At 35.1% G+C, this 22,618-nt stretch overlaps 1 protein-coding gene across 1 annotated transcript in view; it reads left to right on the forward strand.

Annotated features, from left to right (window-relative positions):
- Window positions 1-22,618, forward strand: part of ECT2 (epithelial cell transforming 2) — a 62,532-nt gene that overhangs the window by 685 nt on the left and 39,229 nt on the right. The window contains 12 exon segments of the mRNA XM_021069804.1: window positions 3,193-3,344; window positions 3,974-4,053; window positions 4,168-4,260; window positions 5,738-5,920; window positions 7,354-7,443; window positions 8,453-8,560; window positions 9,773-9,846; window positions 10,842-10,972; window positions 11,115-11,230; window positions 11,322-11,384; window positions 12,964-13,186; window positions 18,795-18,931. Coding sequence (XP_020925463.1) covers window positions 3,215-3,344; window positions 3,974-4,053; window positions 4,168-4,260; window positions 5,738-5,920; window positions 7,354-7,443; window positions 8,453-8,560; window positions 9,773-9,846; window positions 10,842-10,972; window positions 11,115-11,230; window positions 11,322-11,384; window positions 12,964-13,186; window positions 18,795-18,931 — 1,428 coding nt within the window. The 5' untranslated portion in view covers window positions 3,193-3,214.

Raw genomic sequence — 22,618 nt, forward strand, 5'->3', positions numbered from 1 at the left:
GTTTTGCTACTAACAGTTTGACCTGGGGGGTGTTGGTCTCTCTGCTTTAGGTTTCTTGATCTAAAAAATGGATATGGTAATAGAACCTGCCTCTTAGAATTGTCGCAAAGATTAAACGCAAGTTAGATGTTTAAGGACACTGTCTTAAGATTTAGAACAATGCCGCATATTAAGTTACTTGTTAATCAAGTGTCATATATGTTAGCAATCACGTTATTGTCAGTAACACCACCAATAAAACCAGTAGGGCATTTAGCTCCTCCACCCTGACAGATGATTGCCTAAAAAAAAAAAGTAAAAGAAAACAAAGTGAATATTTAAATGACAGCTTTTATCTTCGTGATGAAAAGAGGCATGTGTTGTAGTATGTATTTATCAGAAGCTCCTTGAGTATGTGCTCAGTTGAGAAATAATCTGTATGAGTTTATAAACACTAATTCTTTTGTGTTTATTTAAAAACTTACAGAATACATGAATGTGAAAATGCCATTAGTGTATTTCAGTCTGTAATCAGACTGTTGGTTGTTGTGTCATCAGTTTACTATACAGCTCTTTCTAAATTTTAAAGCTGTTTTGGCAATAAATTGGTCATGTACAGTTATCATCACAGACAATTTCAAATTTTTTTTTTTCTCTTTATGGCCACTCCTGTGGCATATGGAGCTTCCCAGGCTAGGGGTGGAATCAGAGTTGTAGTTGCTGGCCTACACCATAGCCATAGCAACACAGGATCCCAGTAGGTCTGTGACCTACACCGGCAGCGCTGGATCCTTAACCAACAGAGCAAGGCCAGTAATGGACCCTGTGTCCTCGTGGATACTAGTCAGATTTGTTTCCGCTGAGCCAGGACGGGCTCAACAATTTTAATTTATAACCGCCCACCTGTTAAACAGAGAAGCATAGGTGAAAAATATAAACTCAGGGTGTTTTTGATTTATTAAGGTCTCCCTCCTCCATTCCTTAAAGCAGGCTAATTCTTTTCTTTCTTTCTTTCTTTTTTTTTTTTTTCTTTTTAGGGCTGTGCTTGCTGCATACAGCATATGGAAGTTCTCTGGCTAAGGATAGAAACCTGCTGGCCTACTCCACAGCCATAGCAATGCCAGATCCAAGCCTTGTCTGTGATCTACGCCACAGCTCAAGGTAGTGCTGGATCCTTTAACCCACTGAGCGAGGCCAGGGATGGATGCTAGTTGGGTTCGTTACCACTGAGCCACAGGGGAACTCCGGCTAGTTCATTTCATTTTCTTTTTAACATTCTTTTGGGGGAATTTTAAATGAAAGCCTATTTAAAGCCTTTCTTTTTCATTGGAAACATTTAAGTGTAAGAGAGTTAACAAAAAAAATAAGGGCTGTAAAGAATTTATCATTGATTCTAAGTAAAGACTCTTGTTAACAACTATTGGTGCACTCCTTTGGAGAGCCTTAGAGTAATGATAGACATGGATGTACAGTAAGACAATAAATGATGTCCACACTTACAATAGTATATGAGAATGATAATTGTCACTCATTTAAAAACATCTAGGGAGTTCCTCTTGTGACTCAGTGGTAACGAACCCGACTAGTATCTATGAGAATGCGGGTTCCATCCCTGGCCTCGCTTAGTGGGTTAAAGATCTGCCTTTGCTGTTAGCTGTGGTGTAGGTCACAGATGGAGCTTGGATATGGCATTGCTGTGGCATAGGCCAGTAGCTGCAGCTCCTATTCAACCCCTAGCCTGCTAACTAACTATGTTGCAGGTGTGGCCCTAACAATAAAAATAAAATAAAATGAAAACATCATCTCTTCAGTGTTTATCAGATTTGTATTTGAGTTATTCTGTTATCTCTCTTACTGAATGTAGCAACTAAGGCTCTGAGGCTTAACCTACTAATTGCAGAGTTGAGACAGGTAGCTGAGTTTCTTGACTTTGAAGTGTGTACCCAATTAGGCTTAGGTCTATTATTAGTGTGTACGTCTTCACACTATTTGGTATCACCATACAGGAATGAGGCTAAGATACCTTAAACTATTAGTTTGATAAAAATCGGGTGAAAGTTATTTGTATATTTTATTAATCTAAAAAGGTAGGAAAATGTAAATTAGATCAGGCATGTACCTCTAGGTAAGATGGGTCCTCCTCAAATATTTGCCTGATATTCTGGAACTTTACTTCAAGATAATAAAAACACATAAAAACACCTGTTTGAATAGATGAAAAAAAGATTTTCTTTCATAGTGCAGAGTCATATTGACACTTGTCATTTGTCTCATGAAATCTTTTAGAGGAGAAACATTTGTTAAGTAATATGAAAATACATATACAGGAGCAGTCCAGTTATACATGGGCGATTTAGAGACATCCACAGAGGATAAGTGGAGTGGGGGGTCAGGAATTGGAAGACAAGATAGGTGGAAAATTGAGCACTGTTAAATGTAAGGTGTGGAGTAAATTGTGACTTGTGTTTGAAAAATGCTGGGAAATGTATTGTGTCTGGAGCACACAGTATATGTTGACTGGGGGAATTATAGGAGATAAGGATGAAGAGGTAGGCTAGGACTAGAGTGTAAACAGGATGGTGAATTTGAATTTGTATAGGGAACAGTGCTCATGGAAGTTATAATCAAGGAAGTAATATGGTCACATTGTTTTTAGGACCATAGCCGGAAAACCACGTTGAGAATGACCTCTGAAGAAACTGGTGATAGAAAAAGTTGTTTGGAGCTGTGTATTTGACCAAGTGGCCATTGTGGCATTGGCCACAAAAAGGCGGGCCATGTCCCCAGAGATACAGAGATGCTTGAGGGATTAATAGGAATTTTGGGGAGGGCAATGAAGTGGAGGAAAGAGTAAGGATGGATAGAATTTTTGACTGGGATTATTTGGGTATGGTAGTGTATTTGACATGAAAATAGGAAACAGATTGAGGGCAGAGGTGTAGAGGAGAGAGGTAGAATAGAGTAGAATAGAATCTATGAGAACTTTTTAAGTGTCAGGTAATATTCTGAGTACTTTTTATACATTGTTATTTTTACTATATCCCTGTGAGTCAGCTATTAGTATATTTTACAGAAGAGGAAACTGAGACTTGGAGAAGTTGAATAACTTTGGTTTAGTATTAAGAAAGACTGGTAGTAGTACTTTTTATAAACTCTAGGTATAATGATTGTTTTTTTGCTTCATGAATTTTTATTAAAATTTAATTTTTTCAGCCATCATAGAAGAGTACAAACAATGGCTGATGATAGTGCGTTAACATCTACTGCTGGGAGCACAAGCTTGGCAGACTCTTCCATTTTTGATTCTAAAGTTACTGAAACATCTAAGGAAAACTTATTTATTGGATCTACTTCATATGTTGAAGGTAAACATATCATATGCTTTAAAATATCAAATCACTGTTTTAGTCCTAAACTTACTGACTAGAGACTTTTCTTATGATTTAACTGTCATACTAACTGTTAAGCTAAGGTAGAGGTATTCAGTAAAAATTTGTTAACAGAAACTCTTTACACTAGTTTTTTTTTTACTGTTTGGATGAATGCTTCCCAACATTGAAGGGAAGGCATCTTGTTGGATATGTGATGGCAGTCTAGCTGCAACATTGTTAGCCAGAGTATGTTCAGTTACATCTGCTCAGGTGAAGAGCCACTTCTTCCCTTTCTGCTTTGTAAGTGGATCTTTGCTAACATTGCATATGTACTGTTGAGGAGGATGACTGGCAGAATGGTGAATACTTTCCTTGGTTACATGGGGTGCTGATATTTGTATACTTTGCTACAATACAATATGTTTTCTCTTCTAAAAGAGAAAATTGATACATGGTCATTTTTTTAGGGAAGTTGGGAATTAAGTCATTTTAGTTTCAGGAAATGTTATGATCTCAAAAGATGGAAACTATTCCAGATATAGCCAAAAAAGGGTTAGCAACTACTGATTTTGATGTTAGTGCATATTAAAAACATTTTATTTAAACATTTTTAATTTTAATAGAAGAAATGCCTCAGGTTGAAACAAGAGTGATACTGGTTCAAGAAGCTGGAAAACAAGAAGAACTTATAAAAGCCTTAAAGGTATGGAGTTTTAGTTTGTAGTTTGCTTTTTTTAAAAAAGGGCTATTTTTCTTCCATCAGTGTGTAAATAAATTTATAGTTTTTTAAGTCTCATACTTAAGTCTCTTTCCACAGACTATTAAAATAATGGAAGTCCCTGTTATAAAGATAAAAGAAAGTTGTCCTGGAAAATCGGATGAAAAATTAATAAAAAGTGTTGTTAATATGGTAGGTCAAGCATTTCATTGCATGTGGCATGCTGCACTTACTTTGATTGTATTCATATAGTCCACTTATGGTGAAGGGACCTAAATTAGGCACAGGTACACTCTGAGCACTCTAAAACTAGATTCATAGAAACTATTATGTTTATTTTTTAAAATTTTAGAGTTTCTGAAACCCCAAACTATAATGTATTGTAAATAATGAAATCTTTAAGAAGTGATGTGGCATTGTTAAATTTAAACGACATTCCATGTATTTATGAAGATCTGATACTGTCCTTTAAACTCTTAGGCTTCTCTTTCCTCAATTTTATATTTATTCTGAATTCTTTATTTCCAAAATTACAAATCAAAATAATTGACAGTCATCCGGAAAATTGCTTCAGTGTATAAAATATACCTGATTTTCTATACCAGCCATACTAGTGTTTGGGAGCTGCCATAATAAAGTACCACAGACTAGGTGGCTTAAACAACGGAATAGATTTCTGTACTTTGCTGGAAATTAAAAGTCCAAGATCAAGGTGTCAGTAGGTTTGATTTCTCTTGAGGCCTCTCTCCTTGGCTTGTGTGTGGGTGGCTACCACCCTCTTGCTGTATCCTCACATGATCTTTCTTCTGTGCATGCACATCTCTGGTATCTCTTTTGTGGGTCCAAATTTCCTTCTCTTATAAGGATACCAATCTACCAGTAATCCAGTCTGACTAGGGTCCGCCCTTGAGACTCCATTAAACCTTTACTTCTGGAGATACCCTATTTCCAAATATACACATTCTGAGGCACAGGAGAATTAGGACTTCAACATGAATTTTGGGGATGCACAGTCTAGCAGAGAAAGTCCTATTTACCGACCCATTTGAATTTCTTCTAAATGGTTCTGTTCTTTTTATCCAAGTCTTAGATGTCTTCATTCTTTTTCATAGATGTACGGTATAAGTATTAAACACTATCTTGCCTTTTTACATCCTGTTTGCCATGCTACAGATGCTTACATATTTCACGTCTTTCTCATTTCCCTCCTATATACTAAAATGATTAGATTAACTCCATCCTTTTTGTAGGTGTTATGTATCATAGTATTTTTTCTATTTTTTCTGAAGAACTATATGCATGACATCATTTTCTTGGTTAGAATAAAAGGCAATCGTGGATATCTTTCTAATGCATCCTAATCACCTTTATTTTATATGCATACTCTGGTTGATAATGATGACCAAGTCATGTCAGAAACTTATGTCTTTATAATAATAAATTTTCAAAATTTAAGATCTTATGTTTATATAAAAATGTAAGTAAAGAAATATGACTGCTCACTATTAAGTATAATGCCCACTGGATAATTTAAAACTTAAGTTTCTACAAATGTAAAAATAAAAATATTGGTATTGAATTGATATCTAGGTCTTATTTAGAGTGATGTGAATTAATTTTATAATATATAAATTTTATTTCTAATAACTACATGAAAAACAAAATCAAGGAAATTAAAGTGCCGTTTGTAAAGATGGAATCAGTTGAAGAATTTAAAAGTTTGGATTCTCCAGAATTTGAAAATGTATTTGTAGTCATGGACTTCCAGGATTCTGTCTTTAATGAGTTATACAAGACTGATTGCAGAGTTATTGGACCACCAGTTGTATTAAACTGTGCACACAAAGGAGAGGTAAGAAAAAGTATATGCTTATTATGATTTTTCAAGGTTAAATTTTTATGCAGAAAAATCACAAAAATTGTTGAGAGTATAAAATATTTAGAATAGGGATATTAGTGGCTACTCTTATACTCCTTTAATTCTGAACAATATCATTCATATGTACATATATATATTTGTATATATGTCTTAATACCTATAGTGACTTAGGAAGAAATAATTTGCTTAAACTTGGATTCCAGAAATATATACACATACATAAACTTTAATTTTCCTCCACACAGAACACATACTACAATTTTATTTTTATCAGTTACCGCATGGTTTAATATTATGGAAATTACTATAGCCTTTTGTTTTTAAATAGCATTTCAGTGTAAAAGGTGTAGTAGAGTTAATACCTATTCTTTGATTTTTTTTGCTCTGTTTTGGCATGCTTAAGCTTGCCTTACTAAAAATGGCTCGGGTCTTTGTGCTTCTTTTATTATAGATGCTAGTAAGGAGCACATGATAATTCTCTGTTTTGATTCAGAAGTGTCTCTTTCAAAAACCAAATAAACTTTTTATTTTAGAAAAGATATTTTTTAAAGTGAAAGCAAGTTTATTTTGGGAGAGACACACTCCATAGACAGAGTGTGAGCCACCCCAGGTGAGAGAAGCCCAAATAAACTTTTTCTTTTTTATCTGCCCAACAGCATATGGAGTTCCTGGGCCAGGGATCAGTTATGAGCTACAGTTTCGACCCAAGGCACAGCTGTGGCAGTGCCAGATCCTTAAACCACTGTGCCAGGCTGGGGAATCTAACCTGCATCCCAGTGTTCCCAAGACACCTCCAATCCTATTGGGCCACAGCAGGAACTCCCCAAATAAACCTTGTAAAAGCCAAAATTATGAAAAAGAATATTCCTGAGTAATAGTAGGAATTAAATATATATTTATTATATTTTTAACCATTCTCTTTCGTATATATATAGACAGATAAAAACATTTGTTAAATTATCTTCTCCATTTTTTTTATAGACCAAAAATTAGAATCATGTTTGTTTCAAGTATATATATTTACTTAGCGTTTATTAGAAAATATCTTTGACCTCTTAACTTTAATCTGAAATATTTACAATAGTGTTTGGAAATCTTTTCTAATAGACAGTACTTCATATGTGTCAAAAGTAAATTTTGAAACTGAAGGTTTGGATTGTGAATATTTGTGTTTCATTTGCCAGTAGTAAAGTGTATTTAGATTATGTGTATCAAAAATGATTTGGGAATCATCGTGAAACTTTTTTTTTTGCTATTTTTTTTATTGTACATTGAAATATACAAATATATCTTTGTATTGGGAAAGTCAGTTGGCCAGGGTGTAGGGCATATATTTAGCATGAGAGAGACATGTTCTATTTTTACTATAAAGATGCTCACAGATTTAACATTATTGTATCCTTCAGCCTTTGCCATTTTCATGTCGTCCACTCTATTGTACAAGCATGATGAATCTAGTACTATGTTTTACTGGATTTAGGAAGAAAGAAGAACTAGTAAGTATTTTTAAAAATTCTATTCAAAGGGTATTTTTTTCTTGCAATATAAATTTGAATTAGCCCCCCTTTTTTGGTGGTTATATCATGGTTTTATTTTAAAAATATTGAAGGAGGAGTTCTTGTCGTGGCTCAATGGTTAATGAATCCGACTAGCATCCAGGAGGATGCAGGTTCGATCCCTGGCCTTGCTCAGTGGGTTAAGGATCTGGCGTTGCTGTGAGCAGTGGTGTAGGTCCCAGGCATGGCTTGGATCCCAAGTTGGTGTGGCTGTGGCGTAGGCCAGTGGCTACAGCTCTGATTGGACCCCTAGCCTGGGAACCTCCATATGCTGTGGGTGCGGCCCTAAAAAGACAAAAAGGCAAAATAAAATAAAATACAAATATTGAAGGAGAAATTACTATGAATACACTAGGTCTTAAATTTTGTGAAGACACACTCTAGAGAGCCTTGTAAAGAAACATATATTTTTGTCTACGTTGGCTGGTATGTGAATTAGAAAAATTTCATGACTGTTTAATCTGCTTAAACTATCCTTTTGTTAAGTATCATATCAACCACATTATTTGAAGTTATTGTTTACACACAGATTTTTTGTTATTCAAGTCCAGGCTTAAAGTATTCTTACTGCTCTAGAATTCATAAACTTCTTTCTTTGATTTGTAAAATTTTTTATAGTGGAGCTAATTGGGTATTACTCTAGTTTTGTTGGAAGAATCTTGATGTGATGTAGCCTGGTGTTAAAAAAGTATATTTAGGCTGTATGAAAACCAATTGTTAAATAACTTAGTTTTGTGTGATCATCTTTACTAGCTTACCTCTGTAATAATTTTGCTTGTACCAGTAAGGCAAATGAATCTTTCATTTTTTGACATAAAATTTATATCATTATAAAAATTATTTTATATACCTTATAAATAGTAAGTATTCAGTAAATACTAAATGAATTATAAACATAGTTTAAATTTTTGTTCAAATTATAAAGTCAATGTTTACTTTTTCTTTTGAGGTCAGATTGGTAACATTGGTTCATCACATGGGTGGAGTTATTCGAAAAGACTTTAATTCGAAAGTTACACACTTGGTGGCAAATTGTACACAAGGAGAAAAATTCAGGGTATGTCAACTTTGATATTTTTGTGTATTTCAATGAAGTATTATTTGGGGATGGATTTAATAAAAGCACTATCGGCCTATCTTTCTCCCATAATTTTTTCAGGATCAGACATTCGGTATTTTCTATACATACATATAGTAAAAATTTTAAATCATAGGGGTGGCCTCTAAAATCTGTTAGGTTTTAAGGAGGTGCAGTGTAACTTGAAAGATAAGTAGGATTATGGAGGTTGGTAGGTAGATAACATTTTAGGCAGATGAGTGATACTAGCAAAAGTTATCACGAGCATTGGTAAGTAAAGGAGTCAAAGTCAAAGGAGATGAGAACTACTTCTCTCTTATCTAAATGGTCCTTATAAGAGCAGAACTATGTTCTTATGAAATGGCTCTAAGATTTAACTTGCGAAAATTAGAACAAGAGAAAGTACTTTCACTGGGGTTAAAATCTTAGTTTAAGATTGCACCTGAAGAGTTGCTATCATGGCTCAGTGGTTAACAAACCCGATTAGTATCCATGAGGACATGGGTTCGATCCCTGGCCTTGCTCAGTGGGTTAAAATCTGGCATTGCCATGACCTGTGGTGTAGGTTGCAGACATGGCTTAGATCTGGCATTGCTGTGGCTGTGGTGTAGGCCGGCAGCTGTAGCTCCAGTTCATCCCCTCACATGGGAACCTCCATATGCCGTGGGTGCGGGCCTAAAAAGACAAAAAAAAAAAAAAAAAAAAAAAAAAAAAGATTGCACTTGAATATGTTAGGAAGAATTTATCACTTTGTTCCCACCCTTCATTGGTATTTTTATGTAGCAGATGGTAATTTTAGAGGGCTGTTGACGGGAGGTATACTTACAGTTCATATCTAAGGTTTTAGTGACTTAATCAGATGTTTTCTCTTACTTTTAATGCTGTTTTGGGGGTTAGTACTTCCAAGGAAGTAAACACAAAGAAATATAAATGTAATAAAGATGAAATTAACTTCAGAGATATATTTATTTAAAATAAAGTAAAACTGGGTATCATGGAACTTGTTTCAAAAGTTATTTTAACCTAAATTGTATGATGGAAAGACAGTTTTTTCTGTTACTTTTTTATATAATAAAGCAGATGAATAGTGATCTAAGACTACATAAAAGAAATATATATGCAATTGCATATCGCTTCCATGAATGCAGTTATTTAAAGTAAAAACATCATAATTAATGTTTATATTTTTAGATAGCTGTGAGCTTGGGTACTCCAATTATGAAGCCAGAATGGATTTATAAAGCTTGGGAAAAGCGAAATGAACAGTAAGTGTTTAGAAATTCAGTTGTTTATTATGTAAATTAATCATATTGTATCATGGAGATAAACCCATGCACCCAAAATTCATTGATTAGTATATAAAAAAATTAATTCACTTTTTGTATAGCTTAGGGAATAAAATCTACCAGGAGCAAAGTTACGAAAAGTTATTGAAAATGGAAAGACGTCTATGGTATCTTTGGACTTTACTTTGTAAAATAATTTAATAATCTTTAAAAACATTCTTAAGTAATAGCGATTATTACTTATGTTATAATAACTATTATAAAATAGTTTATTAAGTAATAGTTTAATGCATCTGGATGGTAGAGTTATGCTGTATTTTTTCTTATTTTATGTCCATCTGGTTACATTTTATGTGGTGATTGCATTTTATAACCTTATTAAGCTTTCCAATCTCATAATTTCTTGCTATTATACTTCATTATCACTCGAGATTTCATGAAACTATAGAACCTCTGTAATACATATAAAATTTTATGTATAGAGCAGGGATTTGGATCTTGTAAAGATTACTTGTGATAAAATTTTGTCAGAAGTTACTTCTGGGATGACTGAGGACATGTCAATTTTTTTTTTTTGCTTTTTCGGGCTGCACCCATGGCATATGGAAATTCCTGGGCTAGGGGTCGGATTGGAGTACAGCTGCCAGCCTCCACCACAGCCATAGCAAAGCAGGATCCGAGCCACTTCTGCAACCTATACCCCAGCTCAGGACAATGCCTATTCCTGACCCACTGAGTGAGGCCAGGAATGGAACTCACATCCTCATGGATTCTAGTTGGGTTCATTTCTGCTGCTCCACAATGGGAATTCCAATTTTTTTTTAACTGAAGTTTTTGTGAACATTACAAGACCATATGTAAAATATTTTCGATAAATGGGTTATACTAAAACCTTGAGTACTGTAGATTTATAATTTGATATACCTAACTTATTGAATTTAAGTTGGTTTTAGAAGAGTATATTTTGTTTTTAGGGATTTCTGTGCATCAGCTGATGACTTTAGAAATGAATTTAAAGTTCCTCCATTTCAAGATTGCATTTTAAGTTTCTTGGGATTTTCAGATGAAGAGAAAACCAATATGGAAGAAATGACTGAAATGCAAGGTAGAATTTAGCACAATTTACAAGTTATATATACTTTATCCCCCATTCCTGCTAATCACTTCCTGGTGAATATGCCTCTTTAAAATTTGGACCTGGAGATAAATAGTTGGGCTTATGTATGCTTGTATGCTTTCTTCTTTAGGAGGTAACTATTTACCAGTTGGAGATGAAAGATGCACTCACCTTATAGTTGAAGAGAATATAGTAAAAGAACTTCCATTTGAACCTTCTAAGAAACTTTATGTTGTCAAGCAAGAGGCAAGTAATTCTATAATGAGATTGGTATTTAAAAAATATTGGTAATGTCTTTAATGAGGTAAATTCCTAATTAAAATGTTCTTTCTCTTAGTGGTTCTGGGGAAGCATTCAAATGGATGCACGAGCTGGAGAAACTATGTATTTGTATGAAAAGGTATGCTTTTTGTCTCTTAGTCATTTGTCCTGTGACTGTGATTATATAAAGATGATACTTTCCTATCCCAAAAGAGCATAGTATAATTAGCATACAGATCATTTTTTATGCCATGTTTAGAAGTTTCAGAATAATTGGATAATGAGTAATAGTCTATGTAGTTTTAATGTATTAGATGTTATTTTAATTTAATATTGTCATTCTGTACTAATTCTTTAATACTATTATGAACAATAATAGTCCTATCTTCAAAAACTTAAAAACTTAAAGATATGCAGATAGTACCAGTGCAGAATGAAATATGCTATAATTGAGTAATCTATGTTATCTAACTAGCTTCACTCTGAGAGACTCAGGCAGGATTGAATAGGGCAAATAAATGTTGAGCCAGCTTCTTAGGCTAACCTGATAAGGACATCCAAGTTAGACAGTAAGTGGGAGAGGGAATGAAAGCTTGAAAGTATGTTAAAGTAGCAAGTTGTTTAGTAGGACTTTAGGGAAGAGTGTGGGAAAGAAGGCCAGCAGATAAGGCTGACTAGGGAGGCACAATGAAGTTTTGAGAGTTTAAATTTATCCTATAAATATTGGAAGCCATTGAAGAATATTAGGAGAGAGATGTCATTTTAAAAAAGGACTCTACATAGTAGAAGGAAGATAGGCAAGGAAAATCCAGCTTTCATGCTGGATCTCGATGAAGAGTAGTATCATCCACCAAAATGTGACATAAAGGAAAAGAAGCAGGCCTTAAGGGAAAATTTACTTCAGTGTGGGATTTAATACTTTTGAATGGAATATTGAAGATATATATTTATTGTGTTTCTATCAAATCTAAATATATACTCTGTTGTTTTCTCTTTGGACTCTTCCATTCTCAATGTCAGGTTCTTAATGTTTAAAAAATATGCCTTAGATTTCGGGGAGGCCTCTTAAAAGCTAGTGATATTCGACAGATATTGGAGAGCATGATGTCCAAGCATTGTGCTTAAATGCCAGGAATACGGTGAATAAAATATGCATGGTCCCTATTGTAGAGTTTATGACCTAGCAGGCAGGAGACAGTAAACAAACTTACAGATGAATATGTAATGGTAATAGTGCCATGGGAAAAAAAATGGTTCTTTAGGGGTTAGATAATTGCAGTGGTCCTCTAACTAGTATTTTTATTGATTGATTGATTGCTTTTTTGGGCTGCACTCATGGCATATGGAGGTTCCCAGGCTAGGGGTCAAATTGGAGCTGTAACCTCCAGCTGACACCACAGCCACAGCAACTCAGGATCCATGCCATGTCAGTGACCTAACACCACAGCTCATGGCAACCCCTGATACCTAACCACTGAGCAAGGCCAGGAATCAAACCTGCACCCTCATGGATGCTAGTCAGATTTGTTCCCGCTGAGCCACAATGGAAACTCCTATTATGTTTTTTGAAGCTTCTGAATTACCAGGAAGAATATATAGTTGTAAAATTGTTGTGCAAAATTCAGACTTTGTCAGACTTGTAGATTATTTTTCTTTTGTTCCTGACTCAGTAAAGAAGTACAAAAGTAAAATTGAGCTTTTTGTGCTTTTGATTGCAGGCTAATACACCTGAGCTCAAGAAGTCAGTGTCATTGCTCTCTCTAAATACCCCAAGCAGCAATCGGAAAAGACGTCGTTTAAAAGAGACACTTGCTCAGCTTTCAAGAGAGACAGACATGTCACCCTTCCCTCCCCGTAAGCGCCCATCAGCAGAACATTCCCTTTCTATAGGGTCACTCCTAGATATCTCCAACACACCAGAATCTAGCATTAACTATGCAGGTAATTCACATTTAAAAAAATTGATCTTTAAATTTAGTGGAATAATTATTAGAATATAGATAAATGTCTTCTACAGTGAATATGAAAGGCTCTGCTTGTAATGACTTATTCTAGCTGAGGAGAAAAGGCACATGAAAATTCTCTCCTTTATGATTGCTTGATATATGCTAAATATTTATCTATTTTGAGTATTTATAAGTTTTATTGTTCCTGTTTAACAGATCACTAGACTGGGGTTAGAGAAGTAAACCTTTTTTAAGGATCACACAGCTAGGAAGTGATAGAACTGTTCAAAGAGCAAATTCTTATTGCACAGGAATTAAAGAAAATGTCACATGAATTAAAAAGAAAATAGGTTCAATGAAGTCCAAGGAAGGTGAATTTACTTTGTGCTCAGCTAATACAGCACCTACAATTAACTATTCCCTTGATCTTCAATTTTCCCGTTTTTTGTTTTTTAAGTTTGCACACAAATAATGTTGTGTTTTTTAGTTTACAAAACAGTCAAAACCTTCCTTGAGCCCAAAATACTCTCCACTTACTATCCCTTTTCTCCCTTCCCTTTTCCATAAGTGCCCTTCAAAGAATTACCTTGATCCATTGTCTCATTTCCTTGCCATGTCTTTTCAATCCATTCCAATAGAACTTCATTCTTTCTGCATGAAATTTGTCTTGGAGAGACTGACAGCTTTTGTGTAATCAACAGCATTCAGCACATGAACAGCTACTCCTTCTTGATCACATTTTTAAATTTTGGCTTTTGTACATCACTCATTATTCTCCTTGAACTAACTTCTTTCTCCAACTCTAAATGTGTAATGTTTTTCCTGAGTTGCATCTTTTCTATTGAATTATTTGTAAATGATCTCATAAAACTCCTTGGCTTTTCTATATGCCGATGACTCCCAGGTTTGAGGTCTTCCCTGTCCAGCTGTGTACTTGACACTTCCTTGTTCATGTCTAATATATATCCTTAACATAATCAGGTTAGGACTCTTCCTTTTCTCTACCACTTCCAACTCTATTCTTTTGCTACCTTTCCTTTATCGGCCTTTTTATAAAAAGGGTCTCTTGGACGATTTCAGTGGTCCCCTAAATTGTCTCCATGTATTCATTTTTCCTCCTATGTTTGTTTTTGCCTTTATACATGCAGCGCTTAGGTCTCTAGAAGAATATAATTGAGTTCATACCATTCCTCTGCTTGAAATCATTCAGTGGTGTATTACTATAGCTTCCAGGTACCTACGTAATCCTTCCTCAACTACTTCTAACCTCATGTGGTAACTTCCTCCAGTAATATTGTGTAAGTCTCTCCAATCACAATATCTTAATAATCTTCAGATTTTACTACTACAGCCAGACCTCAGGAACTTTATACTTGTTCTGTCTTATAGAAATCTTACTTTGTAAAGTTAAATTCCTATCCCACTACTCCTTCCTACCAACCTATTACCTAACTGCTGTCTTCAATAGTAGTTACCACTGTTAGAAATCATTTGTTTACTCCTTTATTATTTTATTTGCTTCACCAGAATGTAAGCTTGAAGGGAACAAGAACCTTGTCTATCTTATTCTTTGTTTTATTCCCAGTGTCTGGTATAGAGTAGGTAGGCACTAAATATTCATGGAAGGAATTTAAAGTCAATTTAAGGTAGACACAGAAGACTGAGGTGAATTTGAAATTATACGAGGAGCAGGAGTACAGACAATGGTATACAAATTGAGTTTTTAGGGAATAGTAAGTCAGTTTGTTTAGAGTATAGAAGAGTAAGAAAATTAGAAACGTTAATTGAATCTTAATATTAGAGGACTTCGAAATCAGACTGGCATGTCTCATCTGTATATTGCCATTAGCAAGGAACTTTAGAAACTTGAGCAGCAGTGTAATTCACTGAGTAAGTAAAGGTTTGTAGTGGATTATTCTTAAGAATGATTAGAAATAAGGCACTTTAGAGATAGCCTGATGGTGAAGTAACCTCTAGTGGCTTGGCCTACAAGGTGATAAGGTCCGAAACCAGGATTGATGATTTTTGGAAAGAAAAGTAAGGACTGGGGAAATATTGATGGGATGGAGTGATAGGAAGGAAATAAGAGATGACGACAGGGTATTAAATGGAAAAAATGGTGCTTCAGCAAAAATAGAAAGTTTATATTTTGAAGGAAGATAGAACAGTTTTAGAGAAGCATCTAATATAGGCATTCGGGAAAGTTGGAACATGTGCTTGGGCAGGGGATTATGATTACATCTACTGGGAATTTACTGGTTCCACAATTGTAATGGACATAATGGGCATGAGATGGTGAGAGATGATCATAAAGGACTGAAGTTGGAATGTGAAGTTGAGGGGATGGGAGAAAATCAACCACTAAAGAAATCAGACATGACAATTATACTAATTTATTAGATATTCTCTATAATAGAATCCCCACTTTGGAGATCACTGCCTAGACCTAATCATTAAATTAGATCAGTGTGCATCAATTTTTTCCCCATAAAGTATGCTGTAGTGGCAGAGGCTCCTAGGTCTAGTGAGAGTAGCCTAAACTAGTGCATGGCAAGTGGGAATTGCTTTGAAGTCTGCTTTTTTGGTTTGTATGTTTTTTCCTTTTAACATTCAAAACTCCGCAATATGCATGATAGTTTTATTAATGCTTAAGATGATTTATCATTGAGTAATTAAATAAAATTGATATGCTGAGACTATATAGTCTTTTTCATGTCATTCTATTATATTTTATGTTTCTTTTCCTGTTGAGAAACTTGCTATTAGGACATTCTGTATATAATGTTGATGTATTCTAACCATATTGATAATAAGAAAATATATTTTAAGCTTTTATGAAATTTCATTAAATTTTATTTTCTTGAAATACATATCAAATATGCTAATGCATTCTTTGTCCACTTTGGGTTAGAATTTATGCTTTAATATATGTTAAGATACTTTGAACTAACAAAAAATTTACAGTTAATGTTGAGATTTTTTTTTTAATTACTCAAATGAATTTATCACATCTGTAGTTGTATAATGATCATAACAAACCAATTTCACAGCCCAAGCACATCCCCCCACCCCCCAAACTGTCTCCTCCGGAGACTGTAAGTTTTTCAATGTCTGTGAGTCAGCATCTGTTCTGCAAAGAAGTTCAGTCTGTCCTTTTTTCAGATTCCACATGTCGGTGAAAGCATTTGATGTTGGTGTCTCATTGTATGGCTGACTTCACTGACATGATAGTTTCTAGGTCCATCCATGTTGCTAAAAATGCTGGTATTTTGTTCTTTTTAATGGCTGAGTGATATTCTATTGTGTATATGTACCACATCTTCTGGATCCACTCCTCTGTTGATGGACATTTAGGTTGTTTCCATGTTTTGGCTATTGAAAATAGTGCTGCAATGAACATTGGAGTCCATGTGTCTTTGTGAGTCGTGGTTTTCTCTGGATAGATGCCCAGGAGTGGGATTGCTGGATCAAATGGTAGTTCCATGTTTAGTTTTCTGAGGAATCTCCATACTGCTTTCCACAGTGGTTGCATCAATTTACAATCCCACCAGCGGTGTACTAGTGTTCCTTTTTCTCCACACCTTCTCCAGCACTTCTTGTTTGTAGACTTTTGGATGATGGCCATTCTGGCTGGTGTAAGGTAGTACCTCAGAGTGGATTTGATTTGCATTTCTCTAATAATGAGTGATGTTGAACATCTTTTCATGTGTTTCTCGGCCATTTGTATGTCTTTGGAGAACTGTCTGTTTAGATCTTCTGCCCATTTTTGGATGGGGTTGTTTGTTTTTTTTGGTATGGAGCTGCAGAAGGTGTTTATAAATTTTGGAGATTAATCCCTTGTCAGTTGATTCACTTGCAAAGATTTTCTCCCATTCTGTGGGTTGCCTTTTCATGTTGTTTAGCGTTTCCATTGCTGTGCAGAAACTTTGAAGTTTGATTAGGTCCCATTTGTTTATCTTTGTTTTTATTGTCAGTACTCTTAAGAGGTGGATCTGTGAAGATGTTGCTGTCGTTTATGTCAGAGAGTGTTTGGCCTATGTTTTCCTCTAAGAGTTTTATAGTGTCTCGTCTTATATCTAGGTCTTTAATCCATTTGGAGTTTATTTTTGTGTATGGTGTTAGGGAGTGTTCTAATTTCATTCTTTTCCATGTGGCTGTCCAGTTTTCCCAGCACCACTTATTGAACAAGCTGTCCTTTCTCCATTGTATATTCTTGCCTCCTTTGTCATAGATGAGTTGGCTGTAGGTGCGTGGGTTTAATTCTGGGCTTTCTATCCTGTTCCACTGATCTGTATTTCTGTCTTTGTGCTAGTACCATACGGTTTTGATGACTGTTGCTTTGTAGTATAGTCTGAAGTCCGGGAGCCTGATTCCTCCAGTTCCATTTTTCTTTTTCAGGATGTCTTTGGCTATTCTGGGTCTTTTGTGCTTCTAAACAAATTTTAAAATATTTATGTTTTAGTATATGTTAAGATACTTTGAACTAACACAAAATTTACAGTTAGTGTTGAGTTTTTTTTAAGAGACTTTCTTTATATGTATGATAAGCGTTTTCCATTATCATAATTGTGTAATCATAACAACCATTTCCTCTCTTTTTTTTTCTTTTTTGGCTGCCCCATGGCATATGGAGTTCCTGGGCCAAGGATCAGATCTGAGCTGCAGCTGCAGCAAAACCTAATTCTTAACCCACTATATGGGGACAGGGAATAAACCTGCGTCCCAGCACTCAGAGATGCCACTGATCCTGTTGATCCACTGCAGGAATTCCTTGCTCCTTTTTTTAACTTAAATATTTTTGTGTGTTGCTCTAAAGATTCCTGCCCTCTAAGTTTTTTTAAGTAGAAATATTCTGCCATATTTGCTTTAGTATTCATTCATTTTCTCTCCCTGTTTTTCTACACACGTATATTTTATATCTGCATTGTTGGAGAGTGAGTTGCAGATATGATGTACCTTTACCTCTATATACTTAATTGTGTATTTCCCAGAATATAGGAGCATTTCTTATATAAATGCAGTACAGTTAGGAAATTAGCATTTCTTACTATGATCTACTCTGTAGACCTTCTGATTTTTTTTTTTTTTTGGTTTTATATTTTCATTTATTTATTTATTTTTGGCTGTGCCCACAAATTTTGGCTTGTGGAAGATCCCAGGCCAGGGATGAAACCCACACCATAGTGGTGACCTGAGCCGTAGCAGTGGCAGTGCTGGATCCTTAACCTGCTAAGCCACCAGGGAACTCCATAGACTTTCAGTTTTTATGTAAAGTGCTTTTTAGCAAAGGAAACAGTTCTTTTTTTCTGGTCTAGGATCCAGTCCAGGATCACAGGTTGTTATGTTATCTCTTTGGGTAGTCTCTTACATGGAACAGTTCTTTTTAAAATCTTTGTTTTTAATGATCTTGACATTTTTGAAGGTTACTTGACCATTATTTTTTTCTGGCCTTATTCTAGGAGGAAATTCTGTTTTACTGAAAATGTGTATGGTGATATATTTATAAGAGGAGATATGCTTCCCTTTTTATCTGTTAAATCTGTTTAGTGTTTGGTACTTATAGCTGGCTTTTATTTTAAGCCTTTCTTCCTTTTACCCTTTAGAAACACCAAAGTCTTGTACGAAATCTTCTAAAAATTCCACTCCAGTTCCTTCAAAGCAGTCAGCCCGGTGGCAAGTTGCAAAAGAGCTCTATCAGACTGAAAGTAATTATGTAAATATATTGGCCACAATTATTCAGGTAAGAGTTTGGAAAAATGATTTCTGTTTCTGTGTTCATAAGGAAAAGAATCTAAGATGTATTACCTTTTAAAAGAAAATTATATAAGTATAGAATTTGAACATAGATATTAAAAATGAAAATGTATGCTAAAAACTGCCATTAGGGAAATGCCATAACTGTAATAGAAGCTTTTATTTGTGCAGAAATAGCACCTCTTTTTTTAAAATAGTGATATTGAGGAGAAGGATTCTCAATAGACGATCTTAGAGGGGACTGAGTTTAGTTCAGAAGTTTGCAGGTTCCATGTCCAGTTACTGCATTTATATATATTTTTTGATATTTTGCTTTTTAGGGCTGCACCCTCAACATATGGAAGTTCCCAGGCTAGGGGTTGAATCGGAGCTATAGCTGCCAGCCTATGCCACAGCCACAACAATGCTAGATCTGAGCCATGTCTGCAACCTACACCACAGCTCATGGCAACTCCGGTTCCTTAACCCACTGAATGAGACCAGTGATTGAACCTGCATCCTCATGGATACTAGTTAAGATTTGTTCCGCTGAACCACAACGGGAACTCCTGCATTTATATTTAGATAGCTTCTTCTGATAGTATATATTCTAGAGTCATTGCTTTATTTAGTACTGTATGTGTATGAAAAAGCAGTTAGCAGTGAAGCATAAGATTATGGATGTCAGTGATTTTTTTTTGGCTTTTGTCTTTTGAGGCCCGTACCTGCGGCATATGGAGGTTCCTAAGCTAGGGGTCTAATCAGAGCTGTTGTTGCTGGCCTACGCCACAGCCACAGCAACACGGGAACCGAGCCAAGTCTGTGACCTACACCACAGCTCATGGCAACGCTGGATCCTTAACCCACTGAGCGAGGCCAGAGATGCAACATGCAACCTCTTGGTTCCTAGTGGAATTCATTTCTGCTGCGCCATGATGGGAACTCCAGTAATTTTTTTTTAGTAATCCTTTCATGTGTCTTGTTCTTCTTAAATGAGGCAGTAGTCAAGTAAATGTTAACTTGTTGCTTACTGTTATTAAGATGAACTATGAAGTTATTTCTGAAGAAAAACAATTCTAATGAATCCTTGTAGGATGAGATTGAAGAAGATATAAAGTAATAAAAATTCAATGTTCTGAAAGACTCAGTAATAGGACATGATTTTGGAATCTGTAGAAAGAAGGAATAAATTTGTTTGTGGTTCTAAAGGAGATAGTTTGTCAGGAAAATACAGTTGATACCACCAAGTTGTCTTTGAATAGAAAAATGATAGGGAGTTTGGGCTTAATTTTTAGCTGACCTCTTTTAATTCTTAATATAACTCATTAGGGTCCATTATAATGGTGTTTACTTGTTTGTATCATTGATAAAATGCGTGAATAAGAAATGAAAAGTCTTCTTTTTTGGTATCATAGAGAAGTTATTCTTCACTGTTAATTTGTTTAACAGTAGTCATGGTTTTATGAGGTCCTCTCTTGTATTAAACTTTACTTGTTTTAAGTCAGTTCTGTACTTCTTCCTCAAGAGAAGTTATCCCGGATGAGTTGTTGAAGTTTTTATAGTCAGCCAAAGTGTGGTTGAGTAGCAGAAAATCTCTTTGGCATAAACTATTCATGTACTTTCCTGGAAATTTATTACCTGGAAAAGTAAATCCTTTCAGGCCATGGTAAATGCACTGGTGTTTCATAATTTTAATTTGCATATCAATTAAATTCACTAAACCTTCTTTTTGAAAAGCACTTGTAAATTACACTGTAGACAGAGTTTCATACCACTGTGCTTAGTGTAAACTCACCTAAGTTTACGTAAAAGATTGTGGCCTAAATTCATGATTGTGTTCTCTTTAAGCTTTATTTTAGGCTTTGTTTTTTAAATTTGGATTTGAAATAAAACTTAATTTAGCCCCTAAATTAAATGATTATCTGAAAACTTCCTTGTTTATTCCATATAATACTTAGGTGCCTAAGTATTTTCTCATAAAGTATTATGCCAGGGGTTAATGTGGATTCTTCTTTTAAAGGAGTTTAGACTGAAAGAGGAGAGAAAATATAGCTAATTATAATACCGAGTGGAAGGTTATGAGCATCATGAGGGAGGTTTAGTTAAGGTACTTGGAGATTTGTACTGTGAGAATTTTATTCCTCTTTCAGCTTAAGGAAGGTATTGGGCTGGATTTTTCAGTAGGTTGAACATTGCAAAAAGTATCATAAAATAGAAATTGAAGCATGACTGGTTCATGCAGAGTATGGGTGGGAAGTATATTTGCAGTTGTTCTAACAATATAAACAATCGAAGATGCTATCATTCAAGGTAATACAGAGGGTTTAGGGTGGGTTAAGGGCACCTGGGTAGGGTCTGGGAGTATGGGTACAGAGAAATACCCATACTCCCAGGCCTAAATGGAAAAGGCATTTGTACAGAATGCTGTGTCATCTGTAAGTACAGAGGAATTTTTAATGGGAAGGGGACGATGATATCATCTGACTGGTATTTTAGAAAGTCACTTGGTTCACTTTGAAAGAGGTATTGAAAAGGGGGAAATTGTGGAGAAGAGATAAATTTGGAGGTTATTTCAGCAGTTTTTTAGAGATTTTGAGAACCTAAACTTAGGATAGTATCAGTAAAACTAAAAAGAGGATAGATTTGAGAAATATTAGAAAGATAGAATCGATGGTTTTTTTTGGCTAACTAAATTAAAATCAACACAGTAGAACTGTTTTAAGACTACTGTGAGGTTTTTTTGTTTGTTTGTTTTTGTTTTGCTTTTTAGGGCCACACCTGTGGCATATGGAAGTTCTCAGGCTAGGGGATGAATGGGAGCTACAGCTGCCAGCCTACGCCACTGCCACAGCAACACAGGATCCAAGCCACATCCGTGACCTACACCACAACTCATGGCATTGCCAGATCCTTAACCCACTGAGCAAGGCCAGGGATCTGAACCGGCAACCTCATGGTTACTAGTTGGATTTGTTTCCACTGTGCCGCAGTGGGAATTCCAAGCCTACTCTGAGGTTTTAATGAATATGTATTTTGGTTGTCTGAATATTTTTGTTTAAGATTTTAAATTAAATGTTGACTAGATAAAGGAATGCTTATAAACATACAGATTTCTTTCTTTCTAATTTTTTTGTGTTATCTATTTTGCTTTTTTCCCCAATCTCATTCCTTTACCCTCTCTTAGAGATAATCACCATCTAGAATTTTGTACTTATTTTCCTTAAAGATCTATCACATATGTGTCGGAAATCAAACTTAGAAATGTAACAATACTCATATATTTTTTTTAGTGCCTTGCTTTTTTCACTAGATAGGAATGTTTTTGAGACACATCTGTGTCATTGCATGTAGCAGTAATTCATTTTCCTGTGTAAATATAAAAGATTATTTAACTTTTAATAGACATTGGAATTAATTTGTTTTATTTTGTTGCTATTTGTTTCTTTTACTAGTGCTAGTAATACTGATGTGAATTTTTTTTTTTTTTTTTTTTGTCTTTTGTCTTTTTAGGGCATATGGAGGTTCCTAGGCTAGGGGTCAAATTAGCGCTGGTGCTGCTGGCCTACACTGCAGCCACTGTGTAACGTTGTAGTAATTCTTAAAAATAAAAATTTTTTTTTTTTTTTTTAATGTCTTTAGGGCTGTACCCATGACATATGGAAGTTCCCAGGCTAGGGGTCTAATCAGAGCTGCA

The sequence above is a fragment of the Sus scrofa genome, chromosome 13, assembly GCF_000003025.6.
Source record: "Sus scrofa isolate TJ Tabasco breed Duroc chromosome 13, Sscrofa11.1, whole genome shotgun sequence".
NCBI classification, from domain to species: Eukaryota; Metazoa; Chordata; class Mammalia; order Artiodactyla; family Suidae; genus Sus; species Sus scrofa.